At 44.7% G+C, this 21,138-nt stretch overlaps 1 protein-coding gene across 1 annotated transcript; it reads left to right on the top strand.

The window, feature by feature from the left end:
- The first annotated feature begins 6,732 nt into the window (after positions 1-6,732).
- On the top strand, positions 6,733-20,177 carry LOC117876536 (interleukin-20-like). The gene is made up of 5 exons (XM_034768798.1): positions 6,733-6,911; positions 18,050-18,115; positions 18,756-18,908; positions 19,239-19,313; positions 20,102-20,177. Exons 1-5 carry the CDS (start codon positions 6,753-6,755, stop codon positions 20,168-20,170), a joined length of 522 nt encoding a protein of 173 aa, XP_034624689.1. The 5' UTR covers positions 6,733-6,752; the 3' UTR covers positions 20,171-20,177.
- The last annotated feature ends 961 nt before the right edge of the window (positions 20,178-21,138 follow it).

The following is a 21,138-nucleotide window of genomic DNA, read 5'->3' as shown; positions in this document are numbered from 1 at the left end:
TCTGTATTCAGTTTGATTAGACATAGATTTGCGTGTTTTATTTTATTTTGCTTGGTGACTTACTTTGTTCTGTCTGTTACTACCACTTAAATCCTACTTTCTGTATTTAATAAAATCATTTTTTACTTATTAATTAACTCAGAGTATGTATTAATACCTGGGGGAGCAAACAGCTGTGCATATCTCTCTATCGGTGTTATAGAGGGTGAACAATTTATGAGTTTACCCCGTATAAGCTTTATACAGGGTAAAATGGATTTATTTGGGTTTACACCCCACTGGGAGTTGGACATCTGAGTATTAAAGTCAAGAACACCTCTGTGAGCTGCTTTCAGTTAAGCCTACAGCTGTTAGGGGACGTGGTTCAGACCTGGTTCTGGGTTTGCAGCAGGCTAGAGAGTCTGTCTCAAACCAGGCAGGGCACTGAAGTCCTAAGCTGCCAGGGCAGAAAAGCAGGGGCAGAAGTAGTCTTGGCACATCAGTTGGTAGCTCCCAAGGGGGGTTCTGTGATCTAACCCGTCACAACATGTCTGTGAGATGAGATATTTTACAAATGGGGAACTAAGGCAGAGAGAGACTAAGTGACTTGCCCAAGGACACAAAGGAAGTCTATAGTGGAGCAGGGAATTGGATCCAGATCACCAGTGTCCCAGGTTAGTGCTCTAATCACTGGACTGTCCTTCCTCTGCTTGCCTGGCCAGTGTTTAGTGGACCCACTAATGCTTTTCTTTTATTAGCACTTGGCCTAATTGCTTTTTGAATAGTCAATTCAGCTTTAAAATTTCCCTTCTTTTCATCCACAATTTACATAATCACTGAGTAACAATTTCCCTCTTTATTTCCTTACTGGGATTTGGGAGTGGTTTGGGAAAGCTTGGGGGGCGCATGGGGAAACTGATTTGGTCAAGTGCACCTAGCAAGTGCCCGTTCCCTTCCTCCGAGTGGAACAGATGTTTCCATTGCATTTGCCAGGCAGCAGCCGGGAACCCAGGGAGGAGTGCACTATGCAACAATGCTGCAGGCTACAGGGAAGCTTTCCAGCACCTCGGTAAGGGGAAACCACAACCTGCTTCAGATTTATTTCCGCTTCTAGTTGCACTAACTGTTTTTCCTTATCATGCAGAATAACAGGGATGGTGAGAGGCATTGATTCTATGGATTGGTGGGGATCTCAGCTGCAACTCCTATTCCACATTTCCATCAACATGGTCTTGAGCAGCACTTGGTAGAAGAGTAAGCTAGGCTTGTGCCGGGCACTTGGAAGAAGACTTGGGTGCCTGACATCACAATGGGTGTAAGTCAGCCTTGTACGTTTGTCAAGAGAATTTGCCAGCCTGGGCACAAAATCTACTTGTATAATCCTACCATGTGGATGAAAATACTGAAGAGCTTTAACTTGCTCATCAAAAAAAAATTACTCACCCAGGTCCTGTGCCATACCGGAGGTCAGGCTAGATGATCACAATGGCCCCTTCTGGCCTTGGAATCTATGAATCTATAAACTGATCCCCAGCCCAAGCTGCAATACCAAATTGCTGTCGATATAGGTGTGTAGAGTGCGAGCCTGAGTGTCGACCCGGGCTGGGAGGTTCGCTCTTGCAGGCTGCAAGATGCTATGTAGGTCTACCTTTAGAGGAGGCTGGGCATGTCTAGGGCTAGTGAAAGAGAATTGTCCATTTCCAGTGGTCCTAGTCGTAACAATCATCATTCTCGATCATGGATTCCTTGCTTGATTCAGCTCCATGGCACTTGCTGCCTCCCCAAATCCCGCACTGTCACTACTGAGACCTTTATTATCTTCTAAATAAGGCAGAAGGAAACAGTCTCAAGTTAGGCAGGTCCCAAACCATTTAGGACTTTATAGGAGGAACCAAATCCTTAATCACCCCCTGGAAATTAGTAATCAGTGGATTAGATATTGTCCTGCCTTGTACAGTGTGTTATTTCTGCTTTAATTGCATGACATCTCCCAAGCGAAAGGTCGTCTTCTGAGATGTTTAAAGCTCTGAGTCCTGTAGATTACAGGATAGGGATGAATCGTGCACTGACCCTTAGGGGAACAGCCTGGGTGAGCTAACTGGCTTGTCTGCTTCTAACTCCTTTGATTGTATGAATTTCTGCTCCTTCAAAGACATTTGTTCTGTACTGAGTGCCCAGCAAACCCTACGTGAGCCACTGTGTTTCCACATCATGGAATGTTCAATCAGATGATCAAATGGATATTTCCAGGTCTATAACTGTCCTGCGCTTCCTGCATCATGTCTCTTTACACCTGCATCATGGACCTAAGCCAAATATTCAAATGGCTTACAAGAAAGTGATGAACAATTAGATTTCCATAGCAGTTAATAAATTGCCTGATGTAAGGCCACACAGAACTGCTTACTCAGCTTTCACTCAGTCAAAACTCTTGCTAAATTTAAGGATTGAGTCAAACTTGAGTAAGGACGTCAAGGTTTGGTTCCCAATGAATACAGTGAAACCTGTATTTAGGCTCAGTTCCCACAGGACAGCACTCTCTAAAATACAAATAGGGCCCTACCAATTCACGGCGGTGAATAACACGTCACAGACCATGAAATCTGATCTCCCCCGTGAAATCTGGTCTTTTTTGTACTTTTATCCTATACTATACAGATTTCACAGAGGAGACCAGCGTTTCTCAAACTGGGGGTCCTGACCCAAAAGGGGTTTGTGGCAGGGGGTTGCAAGGTTATTCTAGGGGGGTCAGGTTATTGCCACCCTTACTTCTGCGCTGCTGTCTTCAGAGCTGAGTGGCGAGAGAGCGGTGGCTGCTGGCCAGGAGCCCAGCTCTGAAGGCAGTAGCACAGAAGTAAGGGTGGCAATACCATACCGTGCCACTCTTACTTCTGCGCTGCTGCTGGCAGAGAGCTGGGCTCCCAGCCAGCAGCCACTGTTCTCTGGCCTCCCAGCTCTGATGGCAGCACCGCCACCAGCAGCAGTACAGAAGTAAGGGTGACAATACCGAGACCCCCTGTTACAATAACCTTGTGACCACCCCACAGCTCCCTTTGGGATCAGGACCCCTACAATTACAATAGCATAACATTTCAGATTTAAATAACTGAAATCATGAAAATTACGATTTTTAAAATCCTATGACCATGAAATTGACCAAAATGGACTGTGAATTTGGTAGGGCCCTAAATCATTCTCGCTGAAAGACAGCCACTATTTGCCACTGGGTGGTTGTTTAAGACAGATGTCACCATATTAATCTCTGCTTTTGGCAAAAATTGCATTGATGCTGCTGGGTTGGGAGCTTTTCTAAGAAGTGGGTGGATTTTCTCTTGGCTGATGTGACCAGAACTCTAACTCTGATACTAGTGAAAAGATGACCCAGGAATAATTACACGTCTGTGGGTAACCTTTTGGGTTGTGCAGAGCATGCACCCAAAGGGCTGGCTTGCCTGAAAATAGGATCACTTACTCCGGTGCTTAAAGGGGAGCTGAGTTCTTCTGAAAATTCTGGCCTCACTGTGGATCTGGAAATTTCCCCTCTCTGGGTGAGAACGAAATGCAAATGGATCCTAGGGGTATGTATATGCTGGAGCTGTCATTTCCAGCTTGAGTAGTCATACCTGTGCTGGCTCTGCGTGAGCTAGTGTACTGAAAATAGCAAGGTAGCCGTCCTTAGCACAATCCAATCTGAGACCCTACCTGGGGGACAGCTAGTCCCTCCCATCACCCGGGCAGCTGCAAGCACACTGCTATTTGTAGCACACTAGCTTGATCAGAACTAGTGCAGCTATATGTACCCAGGCTGGAAATGACACCTCCATCTTCAGTGTAGACATCCTCTGAGTGAGGCAAGGAAGCTGCTGTCAGGCATCCCATTGTCTGTCCATTTGGCCTGCAAACCTGAGGGCAAGGGCTCCCTTACAGCAGTGAGTGAAGGCCCCCCTGTACATCATACGACCACCGTGACCTACACAGCCAAATGAACAGTTGCTGGGAGCAGCATGGCCAACTCTCATGATTCATGAGTCTCATGAGTCACGCAATTTCAGCTGGAGCCAATCTCGCCATGACACCAGAAGCTCCAGCCTTCAGCAGTTCCAGCTCTGCTGTCTCCATCCCACACACAAACTCCTTGTCCCCTAAAGGAGTCCAGGGGCAGCCTTTTTTCAGAAAGCCCCTGGCAGCACTATTCCTCCAAGACAGGAGGAAGCCACAGGAAGGGGAAAGGGATGGGTGCTGTCAGCCCCCGGACTCCATCAGATCCCTTACGATCTGCAGGTTAATCGACGTAACACCTATGCAAAGCCCTGCCTCTCCCCCGCAAAGGACAAAGGAAACTCCAATACTTTCCACTCCCATGTGCAGGAATAACACCCCCCGTGGGAGAGAAACTTGGCCCCTTTTATTAACCAATTAAGTCATAAAATTACAAAGGGAAATCAAGAAATGAGAAAAGTGGGAAGAATCCCAAAAGTTGATCCAGAGGTGTTTCCTCCCTACTCCTGCATAAAAATGATCAGCACTCTCCAGGTGAGACAGCACATCAAGAAGCAAGCGAATACGTATTACAGAATAAGGTAAGGCACCAATATATTTGTCTATCTATGCAGCCATCTGTTGTACCTGTCTACAATTCATATATTTATATTCACATGCTCTGTATAGGTATATATGTATATCCATGTGTATATACATACATATGCCTACATAGCTATGAGATTTTGTTCATAAATAAGCTAATTTTCAGTGGTATCAAAACAATAGTTAAGGTATCAGAACTATTTTTGCTTTCAGTTGCTCCTAATTTTCTGAGGGGAAAAAAATTCTCTTTTGGATGCAAGTATCTATTCTTGGTCTCAGCACGACTATCAGTCTGGGGAAATTTTCTGGCAATTGCCTCCAATCCAGCTGCTTTTGAGTTCAAAACAGTTTGAAATATGTAATTAGGGCTACATGAATTTTTCCATGACAAATATTATTTGAGAAGACACTTTTTTTCCCATTCAAAATAAATTATGGATTTTTTCAATTTTTGGACTGAACAAATCAAAAGGAAGGTTTTTGTTTTGGTAAATTTGAAATCAAAATTTGTTTTATTTCAGTTTTGGTTTTCCTTCTCTCCCTTACAGGGGGGAAAAGAAAGAAATGGGGGAAAACCAAAGAAAAGGGAGGAAACACAAACGAACAAATAAAACAAAACAAAAATTTTCAACTTTGAAATAAATGAAATGAACATTTCAATTTACTTTCATTTAATCAAAGTATTTTTTAAAATTATAAGATTTTTTTTTCCACAGAAATGGTCATTGCCTTTGAAAAGCCATTTCTCACTGAAAAAAAATTGTTAATTAAAAACTTTTAACCAGCTCTCTATATAACAGTGTGTATATATGTGTGTGTATATACATAGATATATAAAAATAGCATTTATAAATATTCACATCTATGCTATATGTAATATACTATATATATTGCACATTGTAGTGGGGTAGTTACCTTGCTCCTGCCCTGAAGGGCTTAAAACAGCCCTGGGGGAAGGTTGTGGCTGGGAGCTGCTAAACTGGGCGGATTGGGAAGTGGCTGCAGCTGGGCCACGCCCCAATCAGGCCACAGCTGGCCTGTATAAAAAAGGCTGTGAGCCAGGCCCCCACACAGACTCCCTTTAGCTTCTGAGAGGGAAGGACCTGGCTGCAGAGTACCTCAGTAGAGCAGGGCTAGGGAAAGGCAGAGGAACTGGGGACGCTTCAGCCTGGAAAGCCCAGGCTGTGGCCTAGCAGAGGGCCCATGGGTACTGGGGGTTGCAGAGGGCAGCCCAGGGGTAGGCAAAGGCAGCAGGTCCAAACCCAACCTGGCCTCTGATGAGTGGCTGATGCTGCAGTCTACCCCAAGGCATGGGGGCTAGTTGGTGACTGGCAGTAGCCCAGGACTGAGGCAAGGTGGGGATAGAGGGTTGGGGGGTTCCCTGGGGAGGGGAGACCCAAAGAGAGAGGGTTTACTACTGAGGAGCATCCCCCCCCCCTCCCAGATAAAGGGGCACTGGGTCCTGGGAGGGACGCAGGGGCCAAGCGGTAGTGGGACACCCGCCTGCAGAGGGCGCTCCAACAGCTGGAGAGCTAATTCCCTGAGACGACCAGCAGGAGGCACCGCAGGGGTGAGTTTGTGCAACCCTTACACGCATATATGCACTCATGTTGTATGATAAATATGTAACATGAATCTATCTAATATACATTTGTGTTTCCTTTCCTGTCCACCAAATATTTTTTTGTGTGTAGATACACTTAGGGATCTGGGGCAAAATCAGTACTTGGTCCTGCTAGTGAAGGCAGGGGGCTGGACTCCATGACCTTTCAAGGTCCCTTCCAGTTCTAGGAGATGGGATATCTCCATTATTAATTAAAAATTAATTAATTAAATACTGAAAAATGTGAAAACTGGAAGTGTTCACGTGAATATGCCTTCATGAGGCCTAATGGCTTGGCTAACTGTTTTTAGGGAAGTAGATTTTAAAATTAAAAATCACTCCTAAGCAAGCTCCTGTTCAGATATTCTGCTGAAGGGGGATCAGGGATGCAATCCTGTCCCATAGATGCCAATGGGAGTTTTGTTGTTGACTTGGGGGGTGAGAGGGGCAGGTGTTCACCCTAGTACAAAACCCGAAGAGTCGGAGAGTGTATTTTAAATTGTGTAGCTGAAGGATAATGATGAAATATTTTTCTCCCCATTGATCAGCTATCCCAGCCAGTCAAAGTTCCTTATTCTGCAGCAATATGAAGATCTCCTGCCTTTCCCTCTGCCTCCTTTCTACAATGTGCTGGTTGTATTCGACACCAACAACTGGGAACAAAATCTTCCAATTTGGACCTTGCATGATTTCAATGAACGTTAATGAAATTAGAGCCAGCTTCACAGTGATCAAAGCAACCATTGTAAGTATTGCCCTGTGCGCTGTAGCTGTAGAAAGGCCTGGGCAGTTATGGTTTGACCAACCAATAGCTCTTTAAAATCAGTTATCTGGGGACTGGGTGGCTCAGGAGATTGCAATATGGAGCTTTAGTAGTGACCCGGGGACGGATTCTTCCTTGCTCCACACCTTGTGCAGTCATTTACATCACCACGTGAGTGCAAAGTGGGTGTATAATGCTACCGTTCAGCTGTGTTAGCACTTTACACTGGTATAAATGCCAACATGAGGTGCAGGGTAATGGAGAATCAGGCCCCCAAAGTTGTCGCCATCTGATGTCTCAAGGGCTTTATTTGTGAAATGAGTTTTGGTGGTTCTCAGTTCAGTTCCTTTTGAGTTTAAAAAACCAAAAGTAGCCACACACCACAGACAAGAACAAAACAGTTCATTGGACAGTCTCAGCAAAGTGGCCAAGGACAGAGCGAGCCTTGGAGACTGAACTCTTCCTCTCCCCACTGGTCCCTCCAAGTCAGGGTTGAGATGTGTGGATGAGCATGCTGAATCTGATTTTTCAAGCAGGTTTCGCTCTCCAGAGATCATCAATCACCAACATGTAATTCACTTTCAGTTTTTAAGAAGAAAAGCTCTGTTTATATGCTGTATGCATTAGCTGTCTAAACATCCCGGTAGCTGATATGCATTAACATCACTGTATTTTTCTCTTTCTGTTTAGCAAGCCAAAGACGCCATCCGAACCATAAGCATTTTGTCATACCCATACTCTCTGCACAATTTCAATGTAGGTACCATTATTGCCTCTCCGTACAATTTTTCTTTGTTGAATTTATCCTTTACAGCTAATTTTAAGTGGGCCATTTCTCAAGGCTGACTGTAAAATTCCACAGAGTTGTGAATTAGTGCTGATTGAAAGGTTCCAAGGGAACCTCTTTCCATCAGAAAATTAGTGTTTTGTCAACTCAGACATTTTCCATGGGACTGTGTTGATTTCAACATTTTGTTTAGGAAAAAGAAAAATTAAAACAAAGTGACCTTTTTGGAACAGAATATTTTGATTTTTGTTTGTTTCAGAATGTATTTTTATTTCAAAATTTATATTTTGTTATAAAATATTTTAAAATAGAAAAGTTGAAATGGATAAAATCAAAATGTTTCACTTGAAACATTTTGATTGACCTGAAACAATCAAATTTTTTTACTTTTGTTTCACAAGAAATTTAGAAATGAACATTTTGTTCTGCTTCAGAATGAAAACAAATTTCAAAATTGCAGAATTTACCTTGAAGCAGAAATTCTGGTTCCCACACAGCTGTAGTATGAATACATGTACAGCACATAGCTAAGTGGACTAATATGGGCTGATTACATGAATTAAGATAAATGACTGCCTCTTTCTGTAGCCAGCTCTTTTGAAAACAAGATTTCATGTTGATAGTATTGGATAATGAACAGGGGACAAACCCATTTTGCTCAGTATATTCCTGTAGTTGTATCTGTTTGGGTGTGATTCTCTTCAGCTCCCACAAGTGAAGGAGCCTCAGGCTAGATCAGCCTTTGGGATGGGAGGCTACTCAGAGGTGCTGCAGGAAGGTGTTGGTGCTGATAATATAGTAAGTAGTCTCAGACTACTAGAAGGTGGTTACAGCTGGAGGTATCATCTTTTGGAAGAGACACATAGCCAAGTTCTTGGCTGCTTGTTGATATTAAAATCCTATAGAACTTTTCCTAATAGGTATGGATGATAACCCTGGCAACTTTATCACATTCCAGCTTGAGTAATAACCTTCTTCACACTTACATTTCCCTACCAGTTTCAGTCGTATTCTTCACTTGCTGGGAGATTTTAAAGTTTGTGTTTCCCCCAAGCTCCAGGCACATTGCAGCAACGAAGGGACATATTTTCAAAAGGGCTCAGCACCCAACAGCTCTTATTGTTCACTTTTGAAAGTCAGGCAACTTGTTTAGGTGCCTTAATGGGCCCTTGTCACAGGGCGGCTATGTCCCCTCCACACCATCCCTCATGAATGAAGTCCGTCTAGTTCCCCTGTGCCAGGACAGGTGATCCCATTGGCCAATTAGGAGGGCAAGGCAGCACCTAGGGGCTATTTAAAAAAACTAGGGCAAATCAGAGACTGGGAGACCCAATAAGCCAGACATGCTGAATCAGAGCTGCGGGGCAGGTGAGGTCTGCCACAGACACTGTAAGCTTAGGAGCTGGGAGAAAGCTGAATGCAGGAGACAGCAAGAGGCATTCGCAGGTTGGTGTCCCAAAGCCAGAGAGGCAGGACTGGAGAAGGCTGAAGGCAGGAGAAACAGCAGAGGGAGTTACCTGCTGGCTCTGAGCCAGAACCGAGGAAAGGGAGCAGGGGAGGAGCTTACCTGCTGATGTCTCCAGGATCAGAGAGCTGGACCCAGAAGAGCTGTGAGAGGGCTGGGGGAGTGAGGGATGCTCCCCTGGTAAAGACGATCCCCACAGTCTCTCTGCTGGGAGGTATCCACTGGGAAGAGTAGAAGTTGCACTCCAATAGGAAGGGTTGGGGTGGCTGTCCTGGTACGAGGACAGCTGAAGAGTCTGGGCATGGTCAGAGGTGCTGGTGTGTGATACGTGGGGCATCGTGAGACAAGATGTCGGGTGATCTTAATGACTGTTTGCACTGGGGTGAGAAATGAACTACATGTGTTTGGGACTTGTTTGGATGGTGTTCCCAATGTCTGATTATAAACCAGCCCTGAGGAGGGGACATGTGTGTCAAGAGAGCTTGCATAGAGTCACTGAAGAGACTGAAGGGGAAACTGAGGCAGGCGTGACTATCCTGCTGTGGCCTGCTGCAGGAGAGTCGCTCCAGGCAGGGGCTGCCCTAGGACAGTCCTCTTGGGAGCTGAGTTCTTTTGAAAATCTATCCCAAATCCAGTGTAAACATTGTATCAAACAGAATTTTAAAAAAATATTATCCATGCAACTGCCATGTTTAGCACCAAAGATGGCTGCATTTTAGTGATGGGTGAAGTGGTCACTGATTATAGGTGTGGTGTATGTTGTGTTGTGTTTTTTTTTTTTTTTTTTTAAATAGCACTTTCTAAAGCACTTAAAAAGAAAAGATATTATTTCTCTTAAGTCTGCAGATAGATGTTGCATCATCCATCACCTTTTAAGATTCTACGTGGACAAGGTCTTCAAACACTGTGAGACTGAGGATTCTCATGTCAACCGGAAAATCAGCAGCATAGCCAATTCTTTCCTCAGCGTCAAGAAGAAATTCAGACAATGTGTATGTCAGGTTTCAGTAAATCCCAGTTATCTCTAAAATGTATGTTAAATCCATTAACATGAGGGATATGAACAAACTTGGTATAGATTAAATAAATCAGCCAGAACATTTCCTGAGGTTCCAAAAAGTTTGCTTAAGAGAGTTCATACCGCTAGGGGCTTCAACAAGGAACAGAAGCATCAAAACACCGTGAAAAGAATTGTTCACATGTACTCAGCGTTGGGAATCTTTGAGATTTACCCTTGCACCACATAGCTCCTGTTTGAATCTGCAAAATAGTATTTAATTGGGATTTTGGGCTAGCCCTCGATACAGGGGTGAATTTCATCCTTAGATGAGGCAGTCTGATTTAAGGGAATGACGTATTTTGCACAGTTTAGCAAGAGCTAGCCTATAAGCGTCTCCATATTAATCAGAAAGCTACAGCTTGTTAAAAGAGAAAAGCCTAATGAATTTGGTCTTCATTTTCTAGAATGAACAAAATGTGTGCAATTGTGGAGAGGAAGCAATAGAGAAATATAAACAAATTCTCAGCAATTATGGACAGGTAAATTGAGACTTTATTCGCTAATGCAAAGACTCGGGTTCCTTTTTGCTCACTTCAAATTGCCGACATTATTTACCAAATATTTCTTTCAATCTACTTCCAGCTGAACACCACTTCTGCAGCAATGAAATCCCTTGGGGAGCTGGATATCCTACTAGACTGGATGGAAAAGGCTCATTAGAGAACAGAATACAATAACCAACATGCTATTTTTAAAGGTCCTTTAAAATTGTTCAGCTGCCATGGTGATGAGTGTGGAATAAGGTCTAAATCCAACTTTCTTTGACGATCTTCCTATTGACTTGAATTGGCAATGTAAATGTTTAGACATTGTCTTGCATAAAGAACGAATTATTTCAAGCTCACGTGGTTTTTCAAATCACAGCACTTATATTCCTGATTAGCCTTGAAACCCTTTCTCTGCTATTAAGGGTAGTTTTTAATTCTTTTTAGTTGTGGTTAGATGAGTCTCTTGTAGCAATGTAATGAAATTGGTTAGATTGTGTGCTCTTTGGGACAGGGACTGTATCTTCATCTGTGTTTTGGAAAGCACACAACACACCTTGGAGCTACTTCAATCTAGATATTAGTAAAGAAGGATGCTTACAACCCTTGGGCTCAATCTTACAAGACCCCCTCAGGTCGTGAACTCCCATTGAAGCTAACAGGAGTACAGCCTTGGGAAGGCTTGTAGGATTGGTCCCTGTAACGGGTTGTGCTCACCACCATGGCGCCTCTTGCTGGTTGTTCCAGGAATTAGCTCTGTCCAGCAGCAGGGTGCCCCCCTGGTGGTGTCTCACTCTCTTGCTCAGGGGCAAACTGCAGTCCTTTGGCTGGCCACTTCCCTTGGTAGCTAGTGGGGCAAAGGGGAGGAGGCCCAACCCAGGGACCCTATAGCTGGCAGCTGCTCACAGCCTCTCCTTCCCTTGTGCCGCTATCTGCGTTCCCTGGGCCACTTCCCTGTAGCCCCAGCACTTTCTCGGCCCCTGTGTCAAGGCCTCAGTCTGGGAGCCAGCGAGACTGGAGCTCCACTTGCTCCCCTGACCCTGCCCAGCACTACTTTGTCCCAGGTACTTCTCTCTACAGGCAACCAGGCCTTCTCCCTCAAGCTCCAGGGAGAGAATGAGCTCCTCTTTTCCTTGCAGCCCTTCTTATAGGGCCCAGCCTGGTCCGTATTGGCTGCATCTAAGCCTTCCTCTGATTGGCTGGCTGGGTTCTGCACAGTTGCTACAAGGGCTGCTATTAACCCTTTGCCAGCCAGTGAGGGGCAGCTGCCTCATCACAATCCCCTATTTTTTCTTTTTAAACCACAAGAATTACTATTGTCTCTTGAAATAATGCTTAGTGTCATTGTGTCTCTACATGTGAAACCATTTTCTATGTAAGATAACTTATTCTCAAACAGAACTGTTCTTCCCATATGTATTATCTGCAAGACACTCAATAAGTATATATTGTACTGCTCAATTGCACTCATCTTAAATAAACACTATTCAAAATTATGCTATTCAGCCTGGTCTGTGTTTGTGAAACTTGTTTGACTTATTTGTTTTCTTTGATACACATTCACTATTGCCAGCCCTACCCATTCAAAATTTCTGAGTCAAAGTCTGTGACGGGGTGTCCACCTCGCACAACACTTGGAAGGGGTTAAGATGGCCAAGTAGAGCCTGGGAGCAGGGAATTGATTGACAGCAGGCTCAGCTGGGCGGGAACAGAGGCAGCCTATAAAGTCAGGAAGCTAGCAACAGACAGGGGTAGCAGTCACTCCCTGGGAGGCAGGTTTGGAGCTGATACTCCCAGAGGAATGGGGGGAACCAGGAATGGTAGGAAGCAGTCCAGGGAAGGAGAAATGAGGGCTTGGAGTGTAAAGCCCAGAACTGCTGGGTTGAGGATCCCTGGACTGGAACCTGGAGTAGAGGGGAGGCCTGGTTTCCTCTACCAGCCAGGACTGATTCCAGGGTTTTTGCCACCAAGTGGCAGGGGGAAAAAAAAAACAAAAAAAGCCATGATCAGCAGCACTTCAGCGGCAACTCTACTACCACTGCTTCATTCTTCAGCAGCAATTCGGGGGCAGGTCCATCCCTCTGAGAGGGACTGAGGGCCCCGCTGCTGAATTGCTGCCAAACAGCTGGACGTGCTGCCCCTTTCGTTAGCCACCCCAAGCACCTGCCTGCTGTGCTGGTGCCTGGAGCCAGCCCTGCCTGGGACAGTGAATGGGAAGAATGCCTAGGACAGCTGAAAGAAAGACTTTGATATACCCCGGAAGGTGGATGGGGGAACACTGAGTGACCTGGCTGGAGGGCTGAGTCATGAAGAGGATGCTGTGGTTCCTGGACGGAGAGAGGGGATGCAGACCAGAGAGAATGACAGAGTGATGGTGTGGGAATGGGTGTTGATCTGACAAGCTAGTCACCAGGAGGAGGTGCCATCTTAGCGGTGAGTGGCGCACCCTGTCACACAGTCCCAATGAGATTGGTTTTTAAAGCCATGACACTTTGAAAAATAATGAACGCTGGATTCTTATTTGCCTTCTGGGTTTTGAGCCTTTAGGTATCACATTTTTTAAACTTTTGACTCCAGTCATAAGGGCTAGAAACTTTGTTTACATGAAAACCGAGTCTTTCATAATTATGATTTTAGGAGCTGGAATTACAAAATCAACTGCAAATATCAGAAGACTTACTATGAAGTCACAAGAGTTAGCAATGGTGCATATGATAAGGTCCCATGCATTGCAGATGGCTTGTGTATTGTTCCCTTCACAGATGCAGCCCACATAGAAATGAGGTAAAATTCAGCTCGTGCAGAGCTGGCCCTAGGGCTTTGCTGCTCTTGAGTCCCACGGAAGTGCTCAGAGTAGAATTTAGGTGAGACTTAAAATGGTGCACAGATGGTTGTTGTGGTTACATTGGGGCTTTGCCTGGGGAAAAAATTCACCCACTGCAACTTACAGTATATGCACTCAGTATGTTTTCACATGGATTATTCATTGACTTGCAATGGGGGAATTTGTTCCTGGGGGATGCATACCTGGAGGATGGCATGGTCCATTGCAGCTTTATACAATGGCCATGAAATGTTACCCGTCCTGAGAGAAAAACCAGCTCGTACTCCTTTACTGTAATGCTGATCGCAATGGAAAAAATGAATATTTCACTCATCCTTACTAGTTCCTAGTGGGGGAGTGGGTACAGTGATCTGATGACAGGTGGGGTTATAAAGGTGACCAAAATAGCTAACTATTGATGTCTGTCCTGTGCAGGGGGTATTTATTACACATGTGTAGATGAGCCAGATTCATTCCAACCACACACAGCCTGAGTATCTGGGGTCTATGTGCAGGCTGAGTGCAGGGAGGTTGTGAAGATGGAATTCACCCTGTCCCAACCTAGGTCCAGGGTACCATGCAGTTCCCTTCAGCTGTTATTCCCTCTAGGGGCTGGAATAGTGGCCAGGGTCTGTTAGTGCCACTTGCGTATGATACCGGTGTCACTGGTAGAAGAGAAGAAATAAGCGATTCCAAAGAACGTAAGGGCATTTAGGTGCATGCCACCGGTGCTGCCATCTGGAAACCCAAAGGAGATATTGATGAGATGTCTGGAATGTTTAGCTTCAGCTTGCTGTTGTTGATTTGTAGTCTATGGTGGCCACTGTATCTCAATGTGTTGTTTTTCCTTCTAAGGGGAATGGGGAAGCAAGTCATTTTAGCCTCCAATGGGCAGGACTGGGAAGATGGGCACTCTCACGAAACGTTTTCCCAGGCATTTCTTAAGGTGCTTGATATGTTGGTGCAAAATATATGAACCTTTCCAAGATACTGAATGTAAGCCAAGTGAGGAAATGGATGGTCAAAGGCAAAGCAGAAATCCCATGGGGATTCCATCTTTAATTTCATTTCCTTTTCTCATCTGTATATAAATGGGAAGCAGCGTCGGAGAGACGGTATATCACAAGACAAGATAGAACCCATCTTAAAACAAGGTAAAAGATTTTTCTCCAATATATCCTTTTACATTACTAGCTCTGTGTAGTTCATGTATTAATTATCCATAAACACATCGGTTAGGTATAAACACGCATTAGACTTATGCACTAGGCCAAATTCAGCCTTGGTGTGCCTTCAGTAGCGTTAAAACAGATGGATTTGTTCCACTGAATATAGGACTAGACATGACTGTCTATCTACGGTACTTATATGGCCCTCCTCACCATGGTAACTGAACACTTCACAATTTGTATTATATACATATGGTCACTGTAGTAAGAGGAGGCCCTGAGATATAAACCTTGGTATCAGAGGCCCGGTATGAGGCCTAAGGCCTGAACCAAAGTAATGGTCAAGACTTTGCTAACATAAAGCAAAGCTAAGCTGTGAGCCAGAGGCAGGCCCTGCTCACAGAAGCTGGCAAGGAAAGGGCTGATGTTGCATAAATATATATTCATTTAGCATAGTTACAGTATAAACATGGTACCAAGATACACTATACCGGAACATTCCACAGATAACAGGGAACAGGCCGACCCATCCCAATGACAGGGGCAAAAGGGTAAAATGATGGATAGAGTTGTTTTGATCGAACCAACATGTACAAGGTGAGAGGCGGCACCTTACTACGTAGAGGGGTCGTACCTTGCTACGTAGAGGGGTTGCACCTCAATACGTCAGGAGTGATGTGTAACTTGTTTGTACCTGTGTATAAGAATGTATCCCTGGGGTGGTGTCTTTGTCCGGCTGAGGGGGCAGTGGAAAGTCCCGCCACTGAGCTGAGTCCATTGCCGAGCGGCACTTTCTAGCAGTATGCCCGGTAGACTAAGTAATCTACGGGGAACTGAAATTGTGTCAGGGTCGCAATAAACCTGGCCGAGGTGCCTTTGTACCTTACTAGACTCTGTGGTTATTGGGGGTTCTCGTCCGGTTTGCTGTGTCAGCTATCTGCAGAGCTGGGGCAGCACACAGAGGGAACACACGCACGCAGCCGAGTGATATCAACAGGAGAAAGCAGAAGCACCACACCGGTAGCATCTCACAACAGTCACAATGCCCCTGTGGGGTAGGCTAGTGCTGTTGTTCCCATTTTACAGATGGTAAACAGAGAGAATGAGGGCTTATCTACATCAAGGTCTACCCTATGCATTTTTGTTGGTATAGCCATGTTGGTCCGGGGTGTGAAAAAACCATGCTCCCAGCCAGCATAGCTATGCTGCAAACGCCCTGATGTAGACGCAACTATGCTGACAGAAGAATGCTTCCGTCAGCATAGTCAATGTCTTCCGGGGAGGTGTCAGCAGAAGAACTTCTGCAAAGGACTCAAGGGCTATGCCTATATAGTATACCAGTATAGCTGTATTGGCAAAGCCTGTGTAGTGTAGACCAATGGTTCTCAACCAGGTGTACATGTACCCCCAGGGGTACGCAGAGGTCTTCCGGGGGTACATCAACTCATCTAGATAGTTTTCTAGTTTTACAACAGGCTACATAAAAAGTACTAGCGAAGTCAGTACAAACTAACATTTCATACAGTGACTTGTTTATACTGCTCTCTGTGTACTATACACTGAAATGTAAGTACAATATTTATATTTCAATTGATTTTTTATAATTCTATGTTAAAATGAGTCAGCAATTTTCAGCAACAGTGTGCTGTGACACATCTGTATTTTTATGTCTGATTTTGTAAGCAAGTAGATTTTAAGTGAGGTGAAACTTGGGGGTATGTAAGGCAAATCAGACTCCTGAAAGGGGTACAGTAGTCTGGAAAGGTTGAAAACCACTGGTGTAGAGTAGCCCTTAACTAGTGGGCTCTGTAATATAGACTCAGCTTTATTTTGGCATCTTGCACCCTCTCCATTCCTCATCTAATCCTTCTCCCCAAGTACCTGCAGAACGAGGTGGCTTCTAAATGAATCCACCTCACCATTTATTTTTAAAAGTCTTAATGCTTTGTGTAAAATGTCAATAAAAATGACTCAGCCGCATGAGAGGCAATGGAATCCTGTGAAGAGGGCCCCAAACCAAAACAGCACGGGAGTGGTGGAAGGCTTTATTCTGGTGTACTCCAGGAGGGATGAATCTCACCTTCATTCCATCAACTCATCCACTTGCCTATCTCCATTACACCATGAATCATGGGGCAGTGACTTACTCACCAAGTTTTTGTTCCTCCCAGGGAGGAGGATGAACTGTGACAATGTTATACAAGGAAATAAAACCTTATGGTGACAAATTCCCTAACTGCTTTCAGGGGGTTTATGATGTCTCCAAAAAATAAATAAATAAATAAAAATGGATGCATTCATAGCTTTGAGTGTTTAGCTGTTCCTCACATTCCATTTGGGACCTGCTCCCATTGAAATAGATAGCACATACAGGTGCTTAGAGAATTTGGTGCCATAAGGTTAAATTTCCTTGTATGACACTGTTATGGGGTTCTGAGGTGTTCACTCTCCTTCCTGGGGAGCAACAGAAACTTGGTGCCTCAGCACGGGGGAGATGGATAAGACACCTCTCTAGGTCCCTTCCAGCTCTTCATTTCTATGCAGTCTCCTAATTTCAGATCGAGGTACTTATATTGAAATACAAGCAAGAAACAGTCAATAAACCAAACATTTCTATCACCCCTTGAAATAATTGCCATGGTCCCTGCATCTCTTTCTCTCTGGCTTTCCTTCCATTCATCCGTCTATCTAAGTTCAGGGTTACAAATGTAGAAGTGATGTCTAAAAGGGCATGTCAGTGGCACATTGGTAAATGGATGATTGAAGTGAGTCTATGTAAATGTAGAGAATGTCTTAGCAGGTGTAACATGTATGTTGGAAGGAAAGGAGGGACGAAGATGGGTTAGTCTACAGTAACTTAATCTCTCTCTAGACACAGGACTCCACTCTGAATTTGAACCCCAGTGTTTACAGCATCGGTTTTCTACATTGCAAAATAATGATTTGACTATGTAACCCAATGAGCAATGTTTTATTTCCTACTGAACAGTTGTCATGGCTAGAAGCGAGTTTCTGTAACCTGCAGAGAAATGAAAAGTTCTTGCCTCTTCTGGGTCAACTCTGCTGCACTTCTGCTGTGTCTGAAACTCAGCGCCAGCCTCAAAAAACTCCACTTGGGCCACTGTGTGATCTCTGTGAATAGCCATGAAATAAGGCACAGCTTTGCAGCCATTAAAGAAATGACTGTGAGTATGGACTATTTGGAAATGCATCTGCAGCGGTAGCTCAGAATCATGCTGAGCAGCGCTATTGAAAGATCACTTGTAAAAGCAAACCTTCCCGCAATGACGTCTATCTGATGCTTTTTATTTCTTTCCCCCTCCTCTTCAGCAATCTAAAGATGAACGTTCTGACATCAGAATCTTACACAAATCATATTCTTTGCAAGACACTGCGGTACGTTCAATCTCTATCTACTGGCCAGGTGAGTTTGGAGAGGGGGAAGATGGAATTTGAGGGGTAACAGCCCTTGAAAGAGGGTCTGGCTTGGATTCTTCTCCACACCCTGTTGTTTAGTCTTGATTTGCACCTTCTTTGATGCTCAAACCTCCCTATCTATCCGCACCTCTCCCTTCCCCCCCAAAATCGGCCTAGAATTCATTGAGGATCCAGCCCGAGTGACCATAGAGGAGTCAGGTGCGCAGATACTATGGTGAAGGACAGCAGTTTAAAACCCTAAGATACAATACAGAGCACCTGTTGTACATTGTGCTGTACTGTGCTCATTTGCGGTGTAGTGACCTTATTCACAGACGTAGTCCTACTGATGTCAAAGGTCTACCCATTTGAGTAAGGACTACTTGTATGAGTGAGGGTCTAGGACTAGAAGTGAAGTGAGGCACAGTTTGCTGAGGGTTAAATTCATACATGTGCAGAGGGTTAGCATAAGACCAATGCAACATTTAAGTCCCTGTGTAGCAAGGGTGAATTCCATCCATATACTTGGGTATCATGTAGACAGATGGCTACATAATACATGACTCCTTGGTTTTAACAAGGATTTTTGCCCTATGTACTGAGATGATTTTCTTTTTAGCCTATGAACGGGTGTTGTTTCCTTCGTCACTTGTTAAGATTTTATCTGGCTACCGTTTTCAGCCACTGCAAGGCATCCAGTCCCCGCGCCAGCAGGAGGGTCAGCAGCATAGCCAACTCCTTTCTCAGCATCAAGAAGGACCTGAGGCTCTGTGTAAGTCAGAGGGACTAGGCCAAATTCTGCTCACAGCCACACCAGTGCAAACTTGGAGTAAAGCCACTGAAGTGAATAGAATCACTCTGGATTTACACTGAGGTAGAAAATCTGGCCAATAATATATAGAATAAATTCTAATTATGGGCCAGATTCCACCCCCTTTACTTGTCCTGAGTAGCTCCTTACTCTGGGAGGAATCCCATGGGATTACTTGAGAAGTATGGTACTACTCAGTGTGAGTAAGGGTAGCAGAACTTGGCTCTACAATAAGGTATTGTTCATGCCTGCGTATCTGTCATTAATTACCTTCCCTTTATCCCTGTCCAGCATGAAGTCAGCATGTGCCACTGTGGAGAGGATGTGAAGCACAAATGTGGACAAATCCTGAGCCAGTATGAAAAGGTAAATCACGCTTTGCTTTCTGACGTAGCTAATGCATGTGCAGAGAGCTTCTCATGCTGGAAGCAGGAGTCTGGCTTTATTAGATGACAGCTGAAATGATGCTGACTTGGGATTCTATCTTTCCTCTCTGGAGCACCACTGATGGAAAGTGCCCTGTGAGACTCTCTTGCTCTGCGGCTGCCCAGGCTGTAACTATTCTGTGTTATGTAAAAAAGCCATTAGTCCTCAGAGCTGTCAATGCGCTGAGTTCCTCTAGGTGGCACCCACAGACTCTTCAGAGCAGTGCGTGTTGTCTGGGGTTCTCTGCTCAGTGTCCCCTCCTGGATCCCTTGTTCTGATCCTACGACCTTCACTCTCAGCCTTGTTTGTTCGTTGTTGATTTCCCAGGCTTGGTTGATTTCTGGGTTCTGTGGCCTCACCCTCACCGGGTAGGGAAGACCTTTGTTGCTTTGGTGGAGCTCTGCCTCCCAAAGCCAGTCATCAAATAGGCTGGCACCTTTCCCCAGCACTAAAATTAACTTTAAAATAAAAAAAGAGAAGAAGAGGAAACAAGCAGCTGAGGTTCAGTGTGAGGATGGGGAGGGCGTGGGTGAGCACATGCACGAGAGCACGTGTGAGAGTTATTTTCATCCGTTTGTCAGAGTGGCAACTGAATATTTATTGCTGTCTTGGTTGCAGACACTGGTTCTAGGGCCTTGTTGGGAAACCAAATGGCCCTTTAAAAATGAGCCTCTGTTGTTATAACTGAACTAGGTGTTCAGCGAGCAATCCTCTCTGTTCCCTTTCAGATGGACGTAGCCTCTGCAGGTCTGAAGGCACTTGGGGAGCTGGATATCCTATTGGACTGGATGGACTAGGCTGATTAGATGGAAATCTAGAACTGCCATCCTGCAGGGCTCCATCTTGCTATCTTAGGAAAACTCTCATTGAATACAGCATGAGTAAGACACAGGATTGGGTCCTAAATCAGGCTCTCTAAAGAGTTCTTTCACGGCCTGAATTCCTGCTTCCATTGAAGTCAATGGGAGAGTAACTGTGAACCTCAGTAGGAACAGGATCAGGCCTTTCATCGGCAGAGCTAAGGGTGCCCAGCACCTCACAGGAGAAGGCACTCAGCACCCTACATGATCACACCCAGAACCTCTGTGGCTCCAGTCCAACAAACGCAGCTGTGTAACTTGAAGCATGTGAATAGTCCTAGGGAAGACCTCTGTGCTCCTGCTTAAGTGTTCAGCAGGATGGGGGCCTGTGGGCCCAGTTCAGCCCAGGTGTAACCCTCAGGTCTAATTAAGCTGCGTGACCCAGTCCTTGTTTTACCTCGTTTTTATCATGCCATGCAATTGGCTTTTATAATTTCTTATGATAGAAAAATATTTTCTACAATGCAGATTTCCCCCCCCCCAGTTTTTATGATTTAATAATTAATTAATTAATTTGTATTAATTTTATTTATTGGCCCTCCAGCTTAGTGTTGTTCTGGGCTAAATTTATGTACAATGTACCTTTAACTTATTGTTAAAGCCAGCAAGCGTGGTGTGCTCCCCATTTGTGTTACATTTGTGGGGCATCGGACAGGTGCGTATTGTACGAACCCCTCCCGCTTTTCTGAAATAAAAAGTACTGGAATGATGATATTGTGCCTAGCCTGCGTGTGAAAATGTCCCTTAGCCAAACCCCAAACAATAATACAGCGATTAATAACAGCCTGTGATTATATAGAACCATCCATTCAAAGAGGTCAAAGCACTTTACAAACATAAATGAACTAAGCATCCCAAGAGCCCGTTTAGGCAAGGTAAGATTATCCACTATTTACAGGTGAGGA

This window comes from Trachemys scripta, chromosome 4 (assembly GCF_013100865.1).
Source record: "Trachemys scripta elegans isolate TJP31775 chromosome 4, CAS_Tse_1.0, whole genome shotgun sequence".
In the NCBI taxonomy this organism is placed as follows: Eukaryota; Metazoa; Chordata; order Testudines; family Emydidae; genus Trachemys; species Trachemys scripta.
The sequence above is the reverse complement of the archived record's forward strand: the minus strand, read 5'-3'. Positions and strand labels throughout refer to the sequence as shown.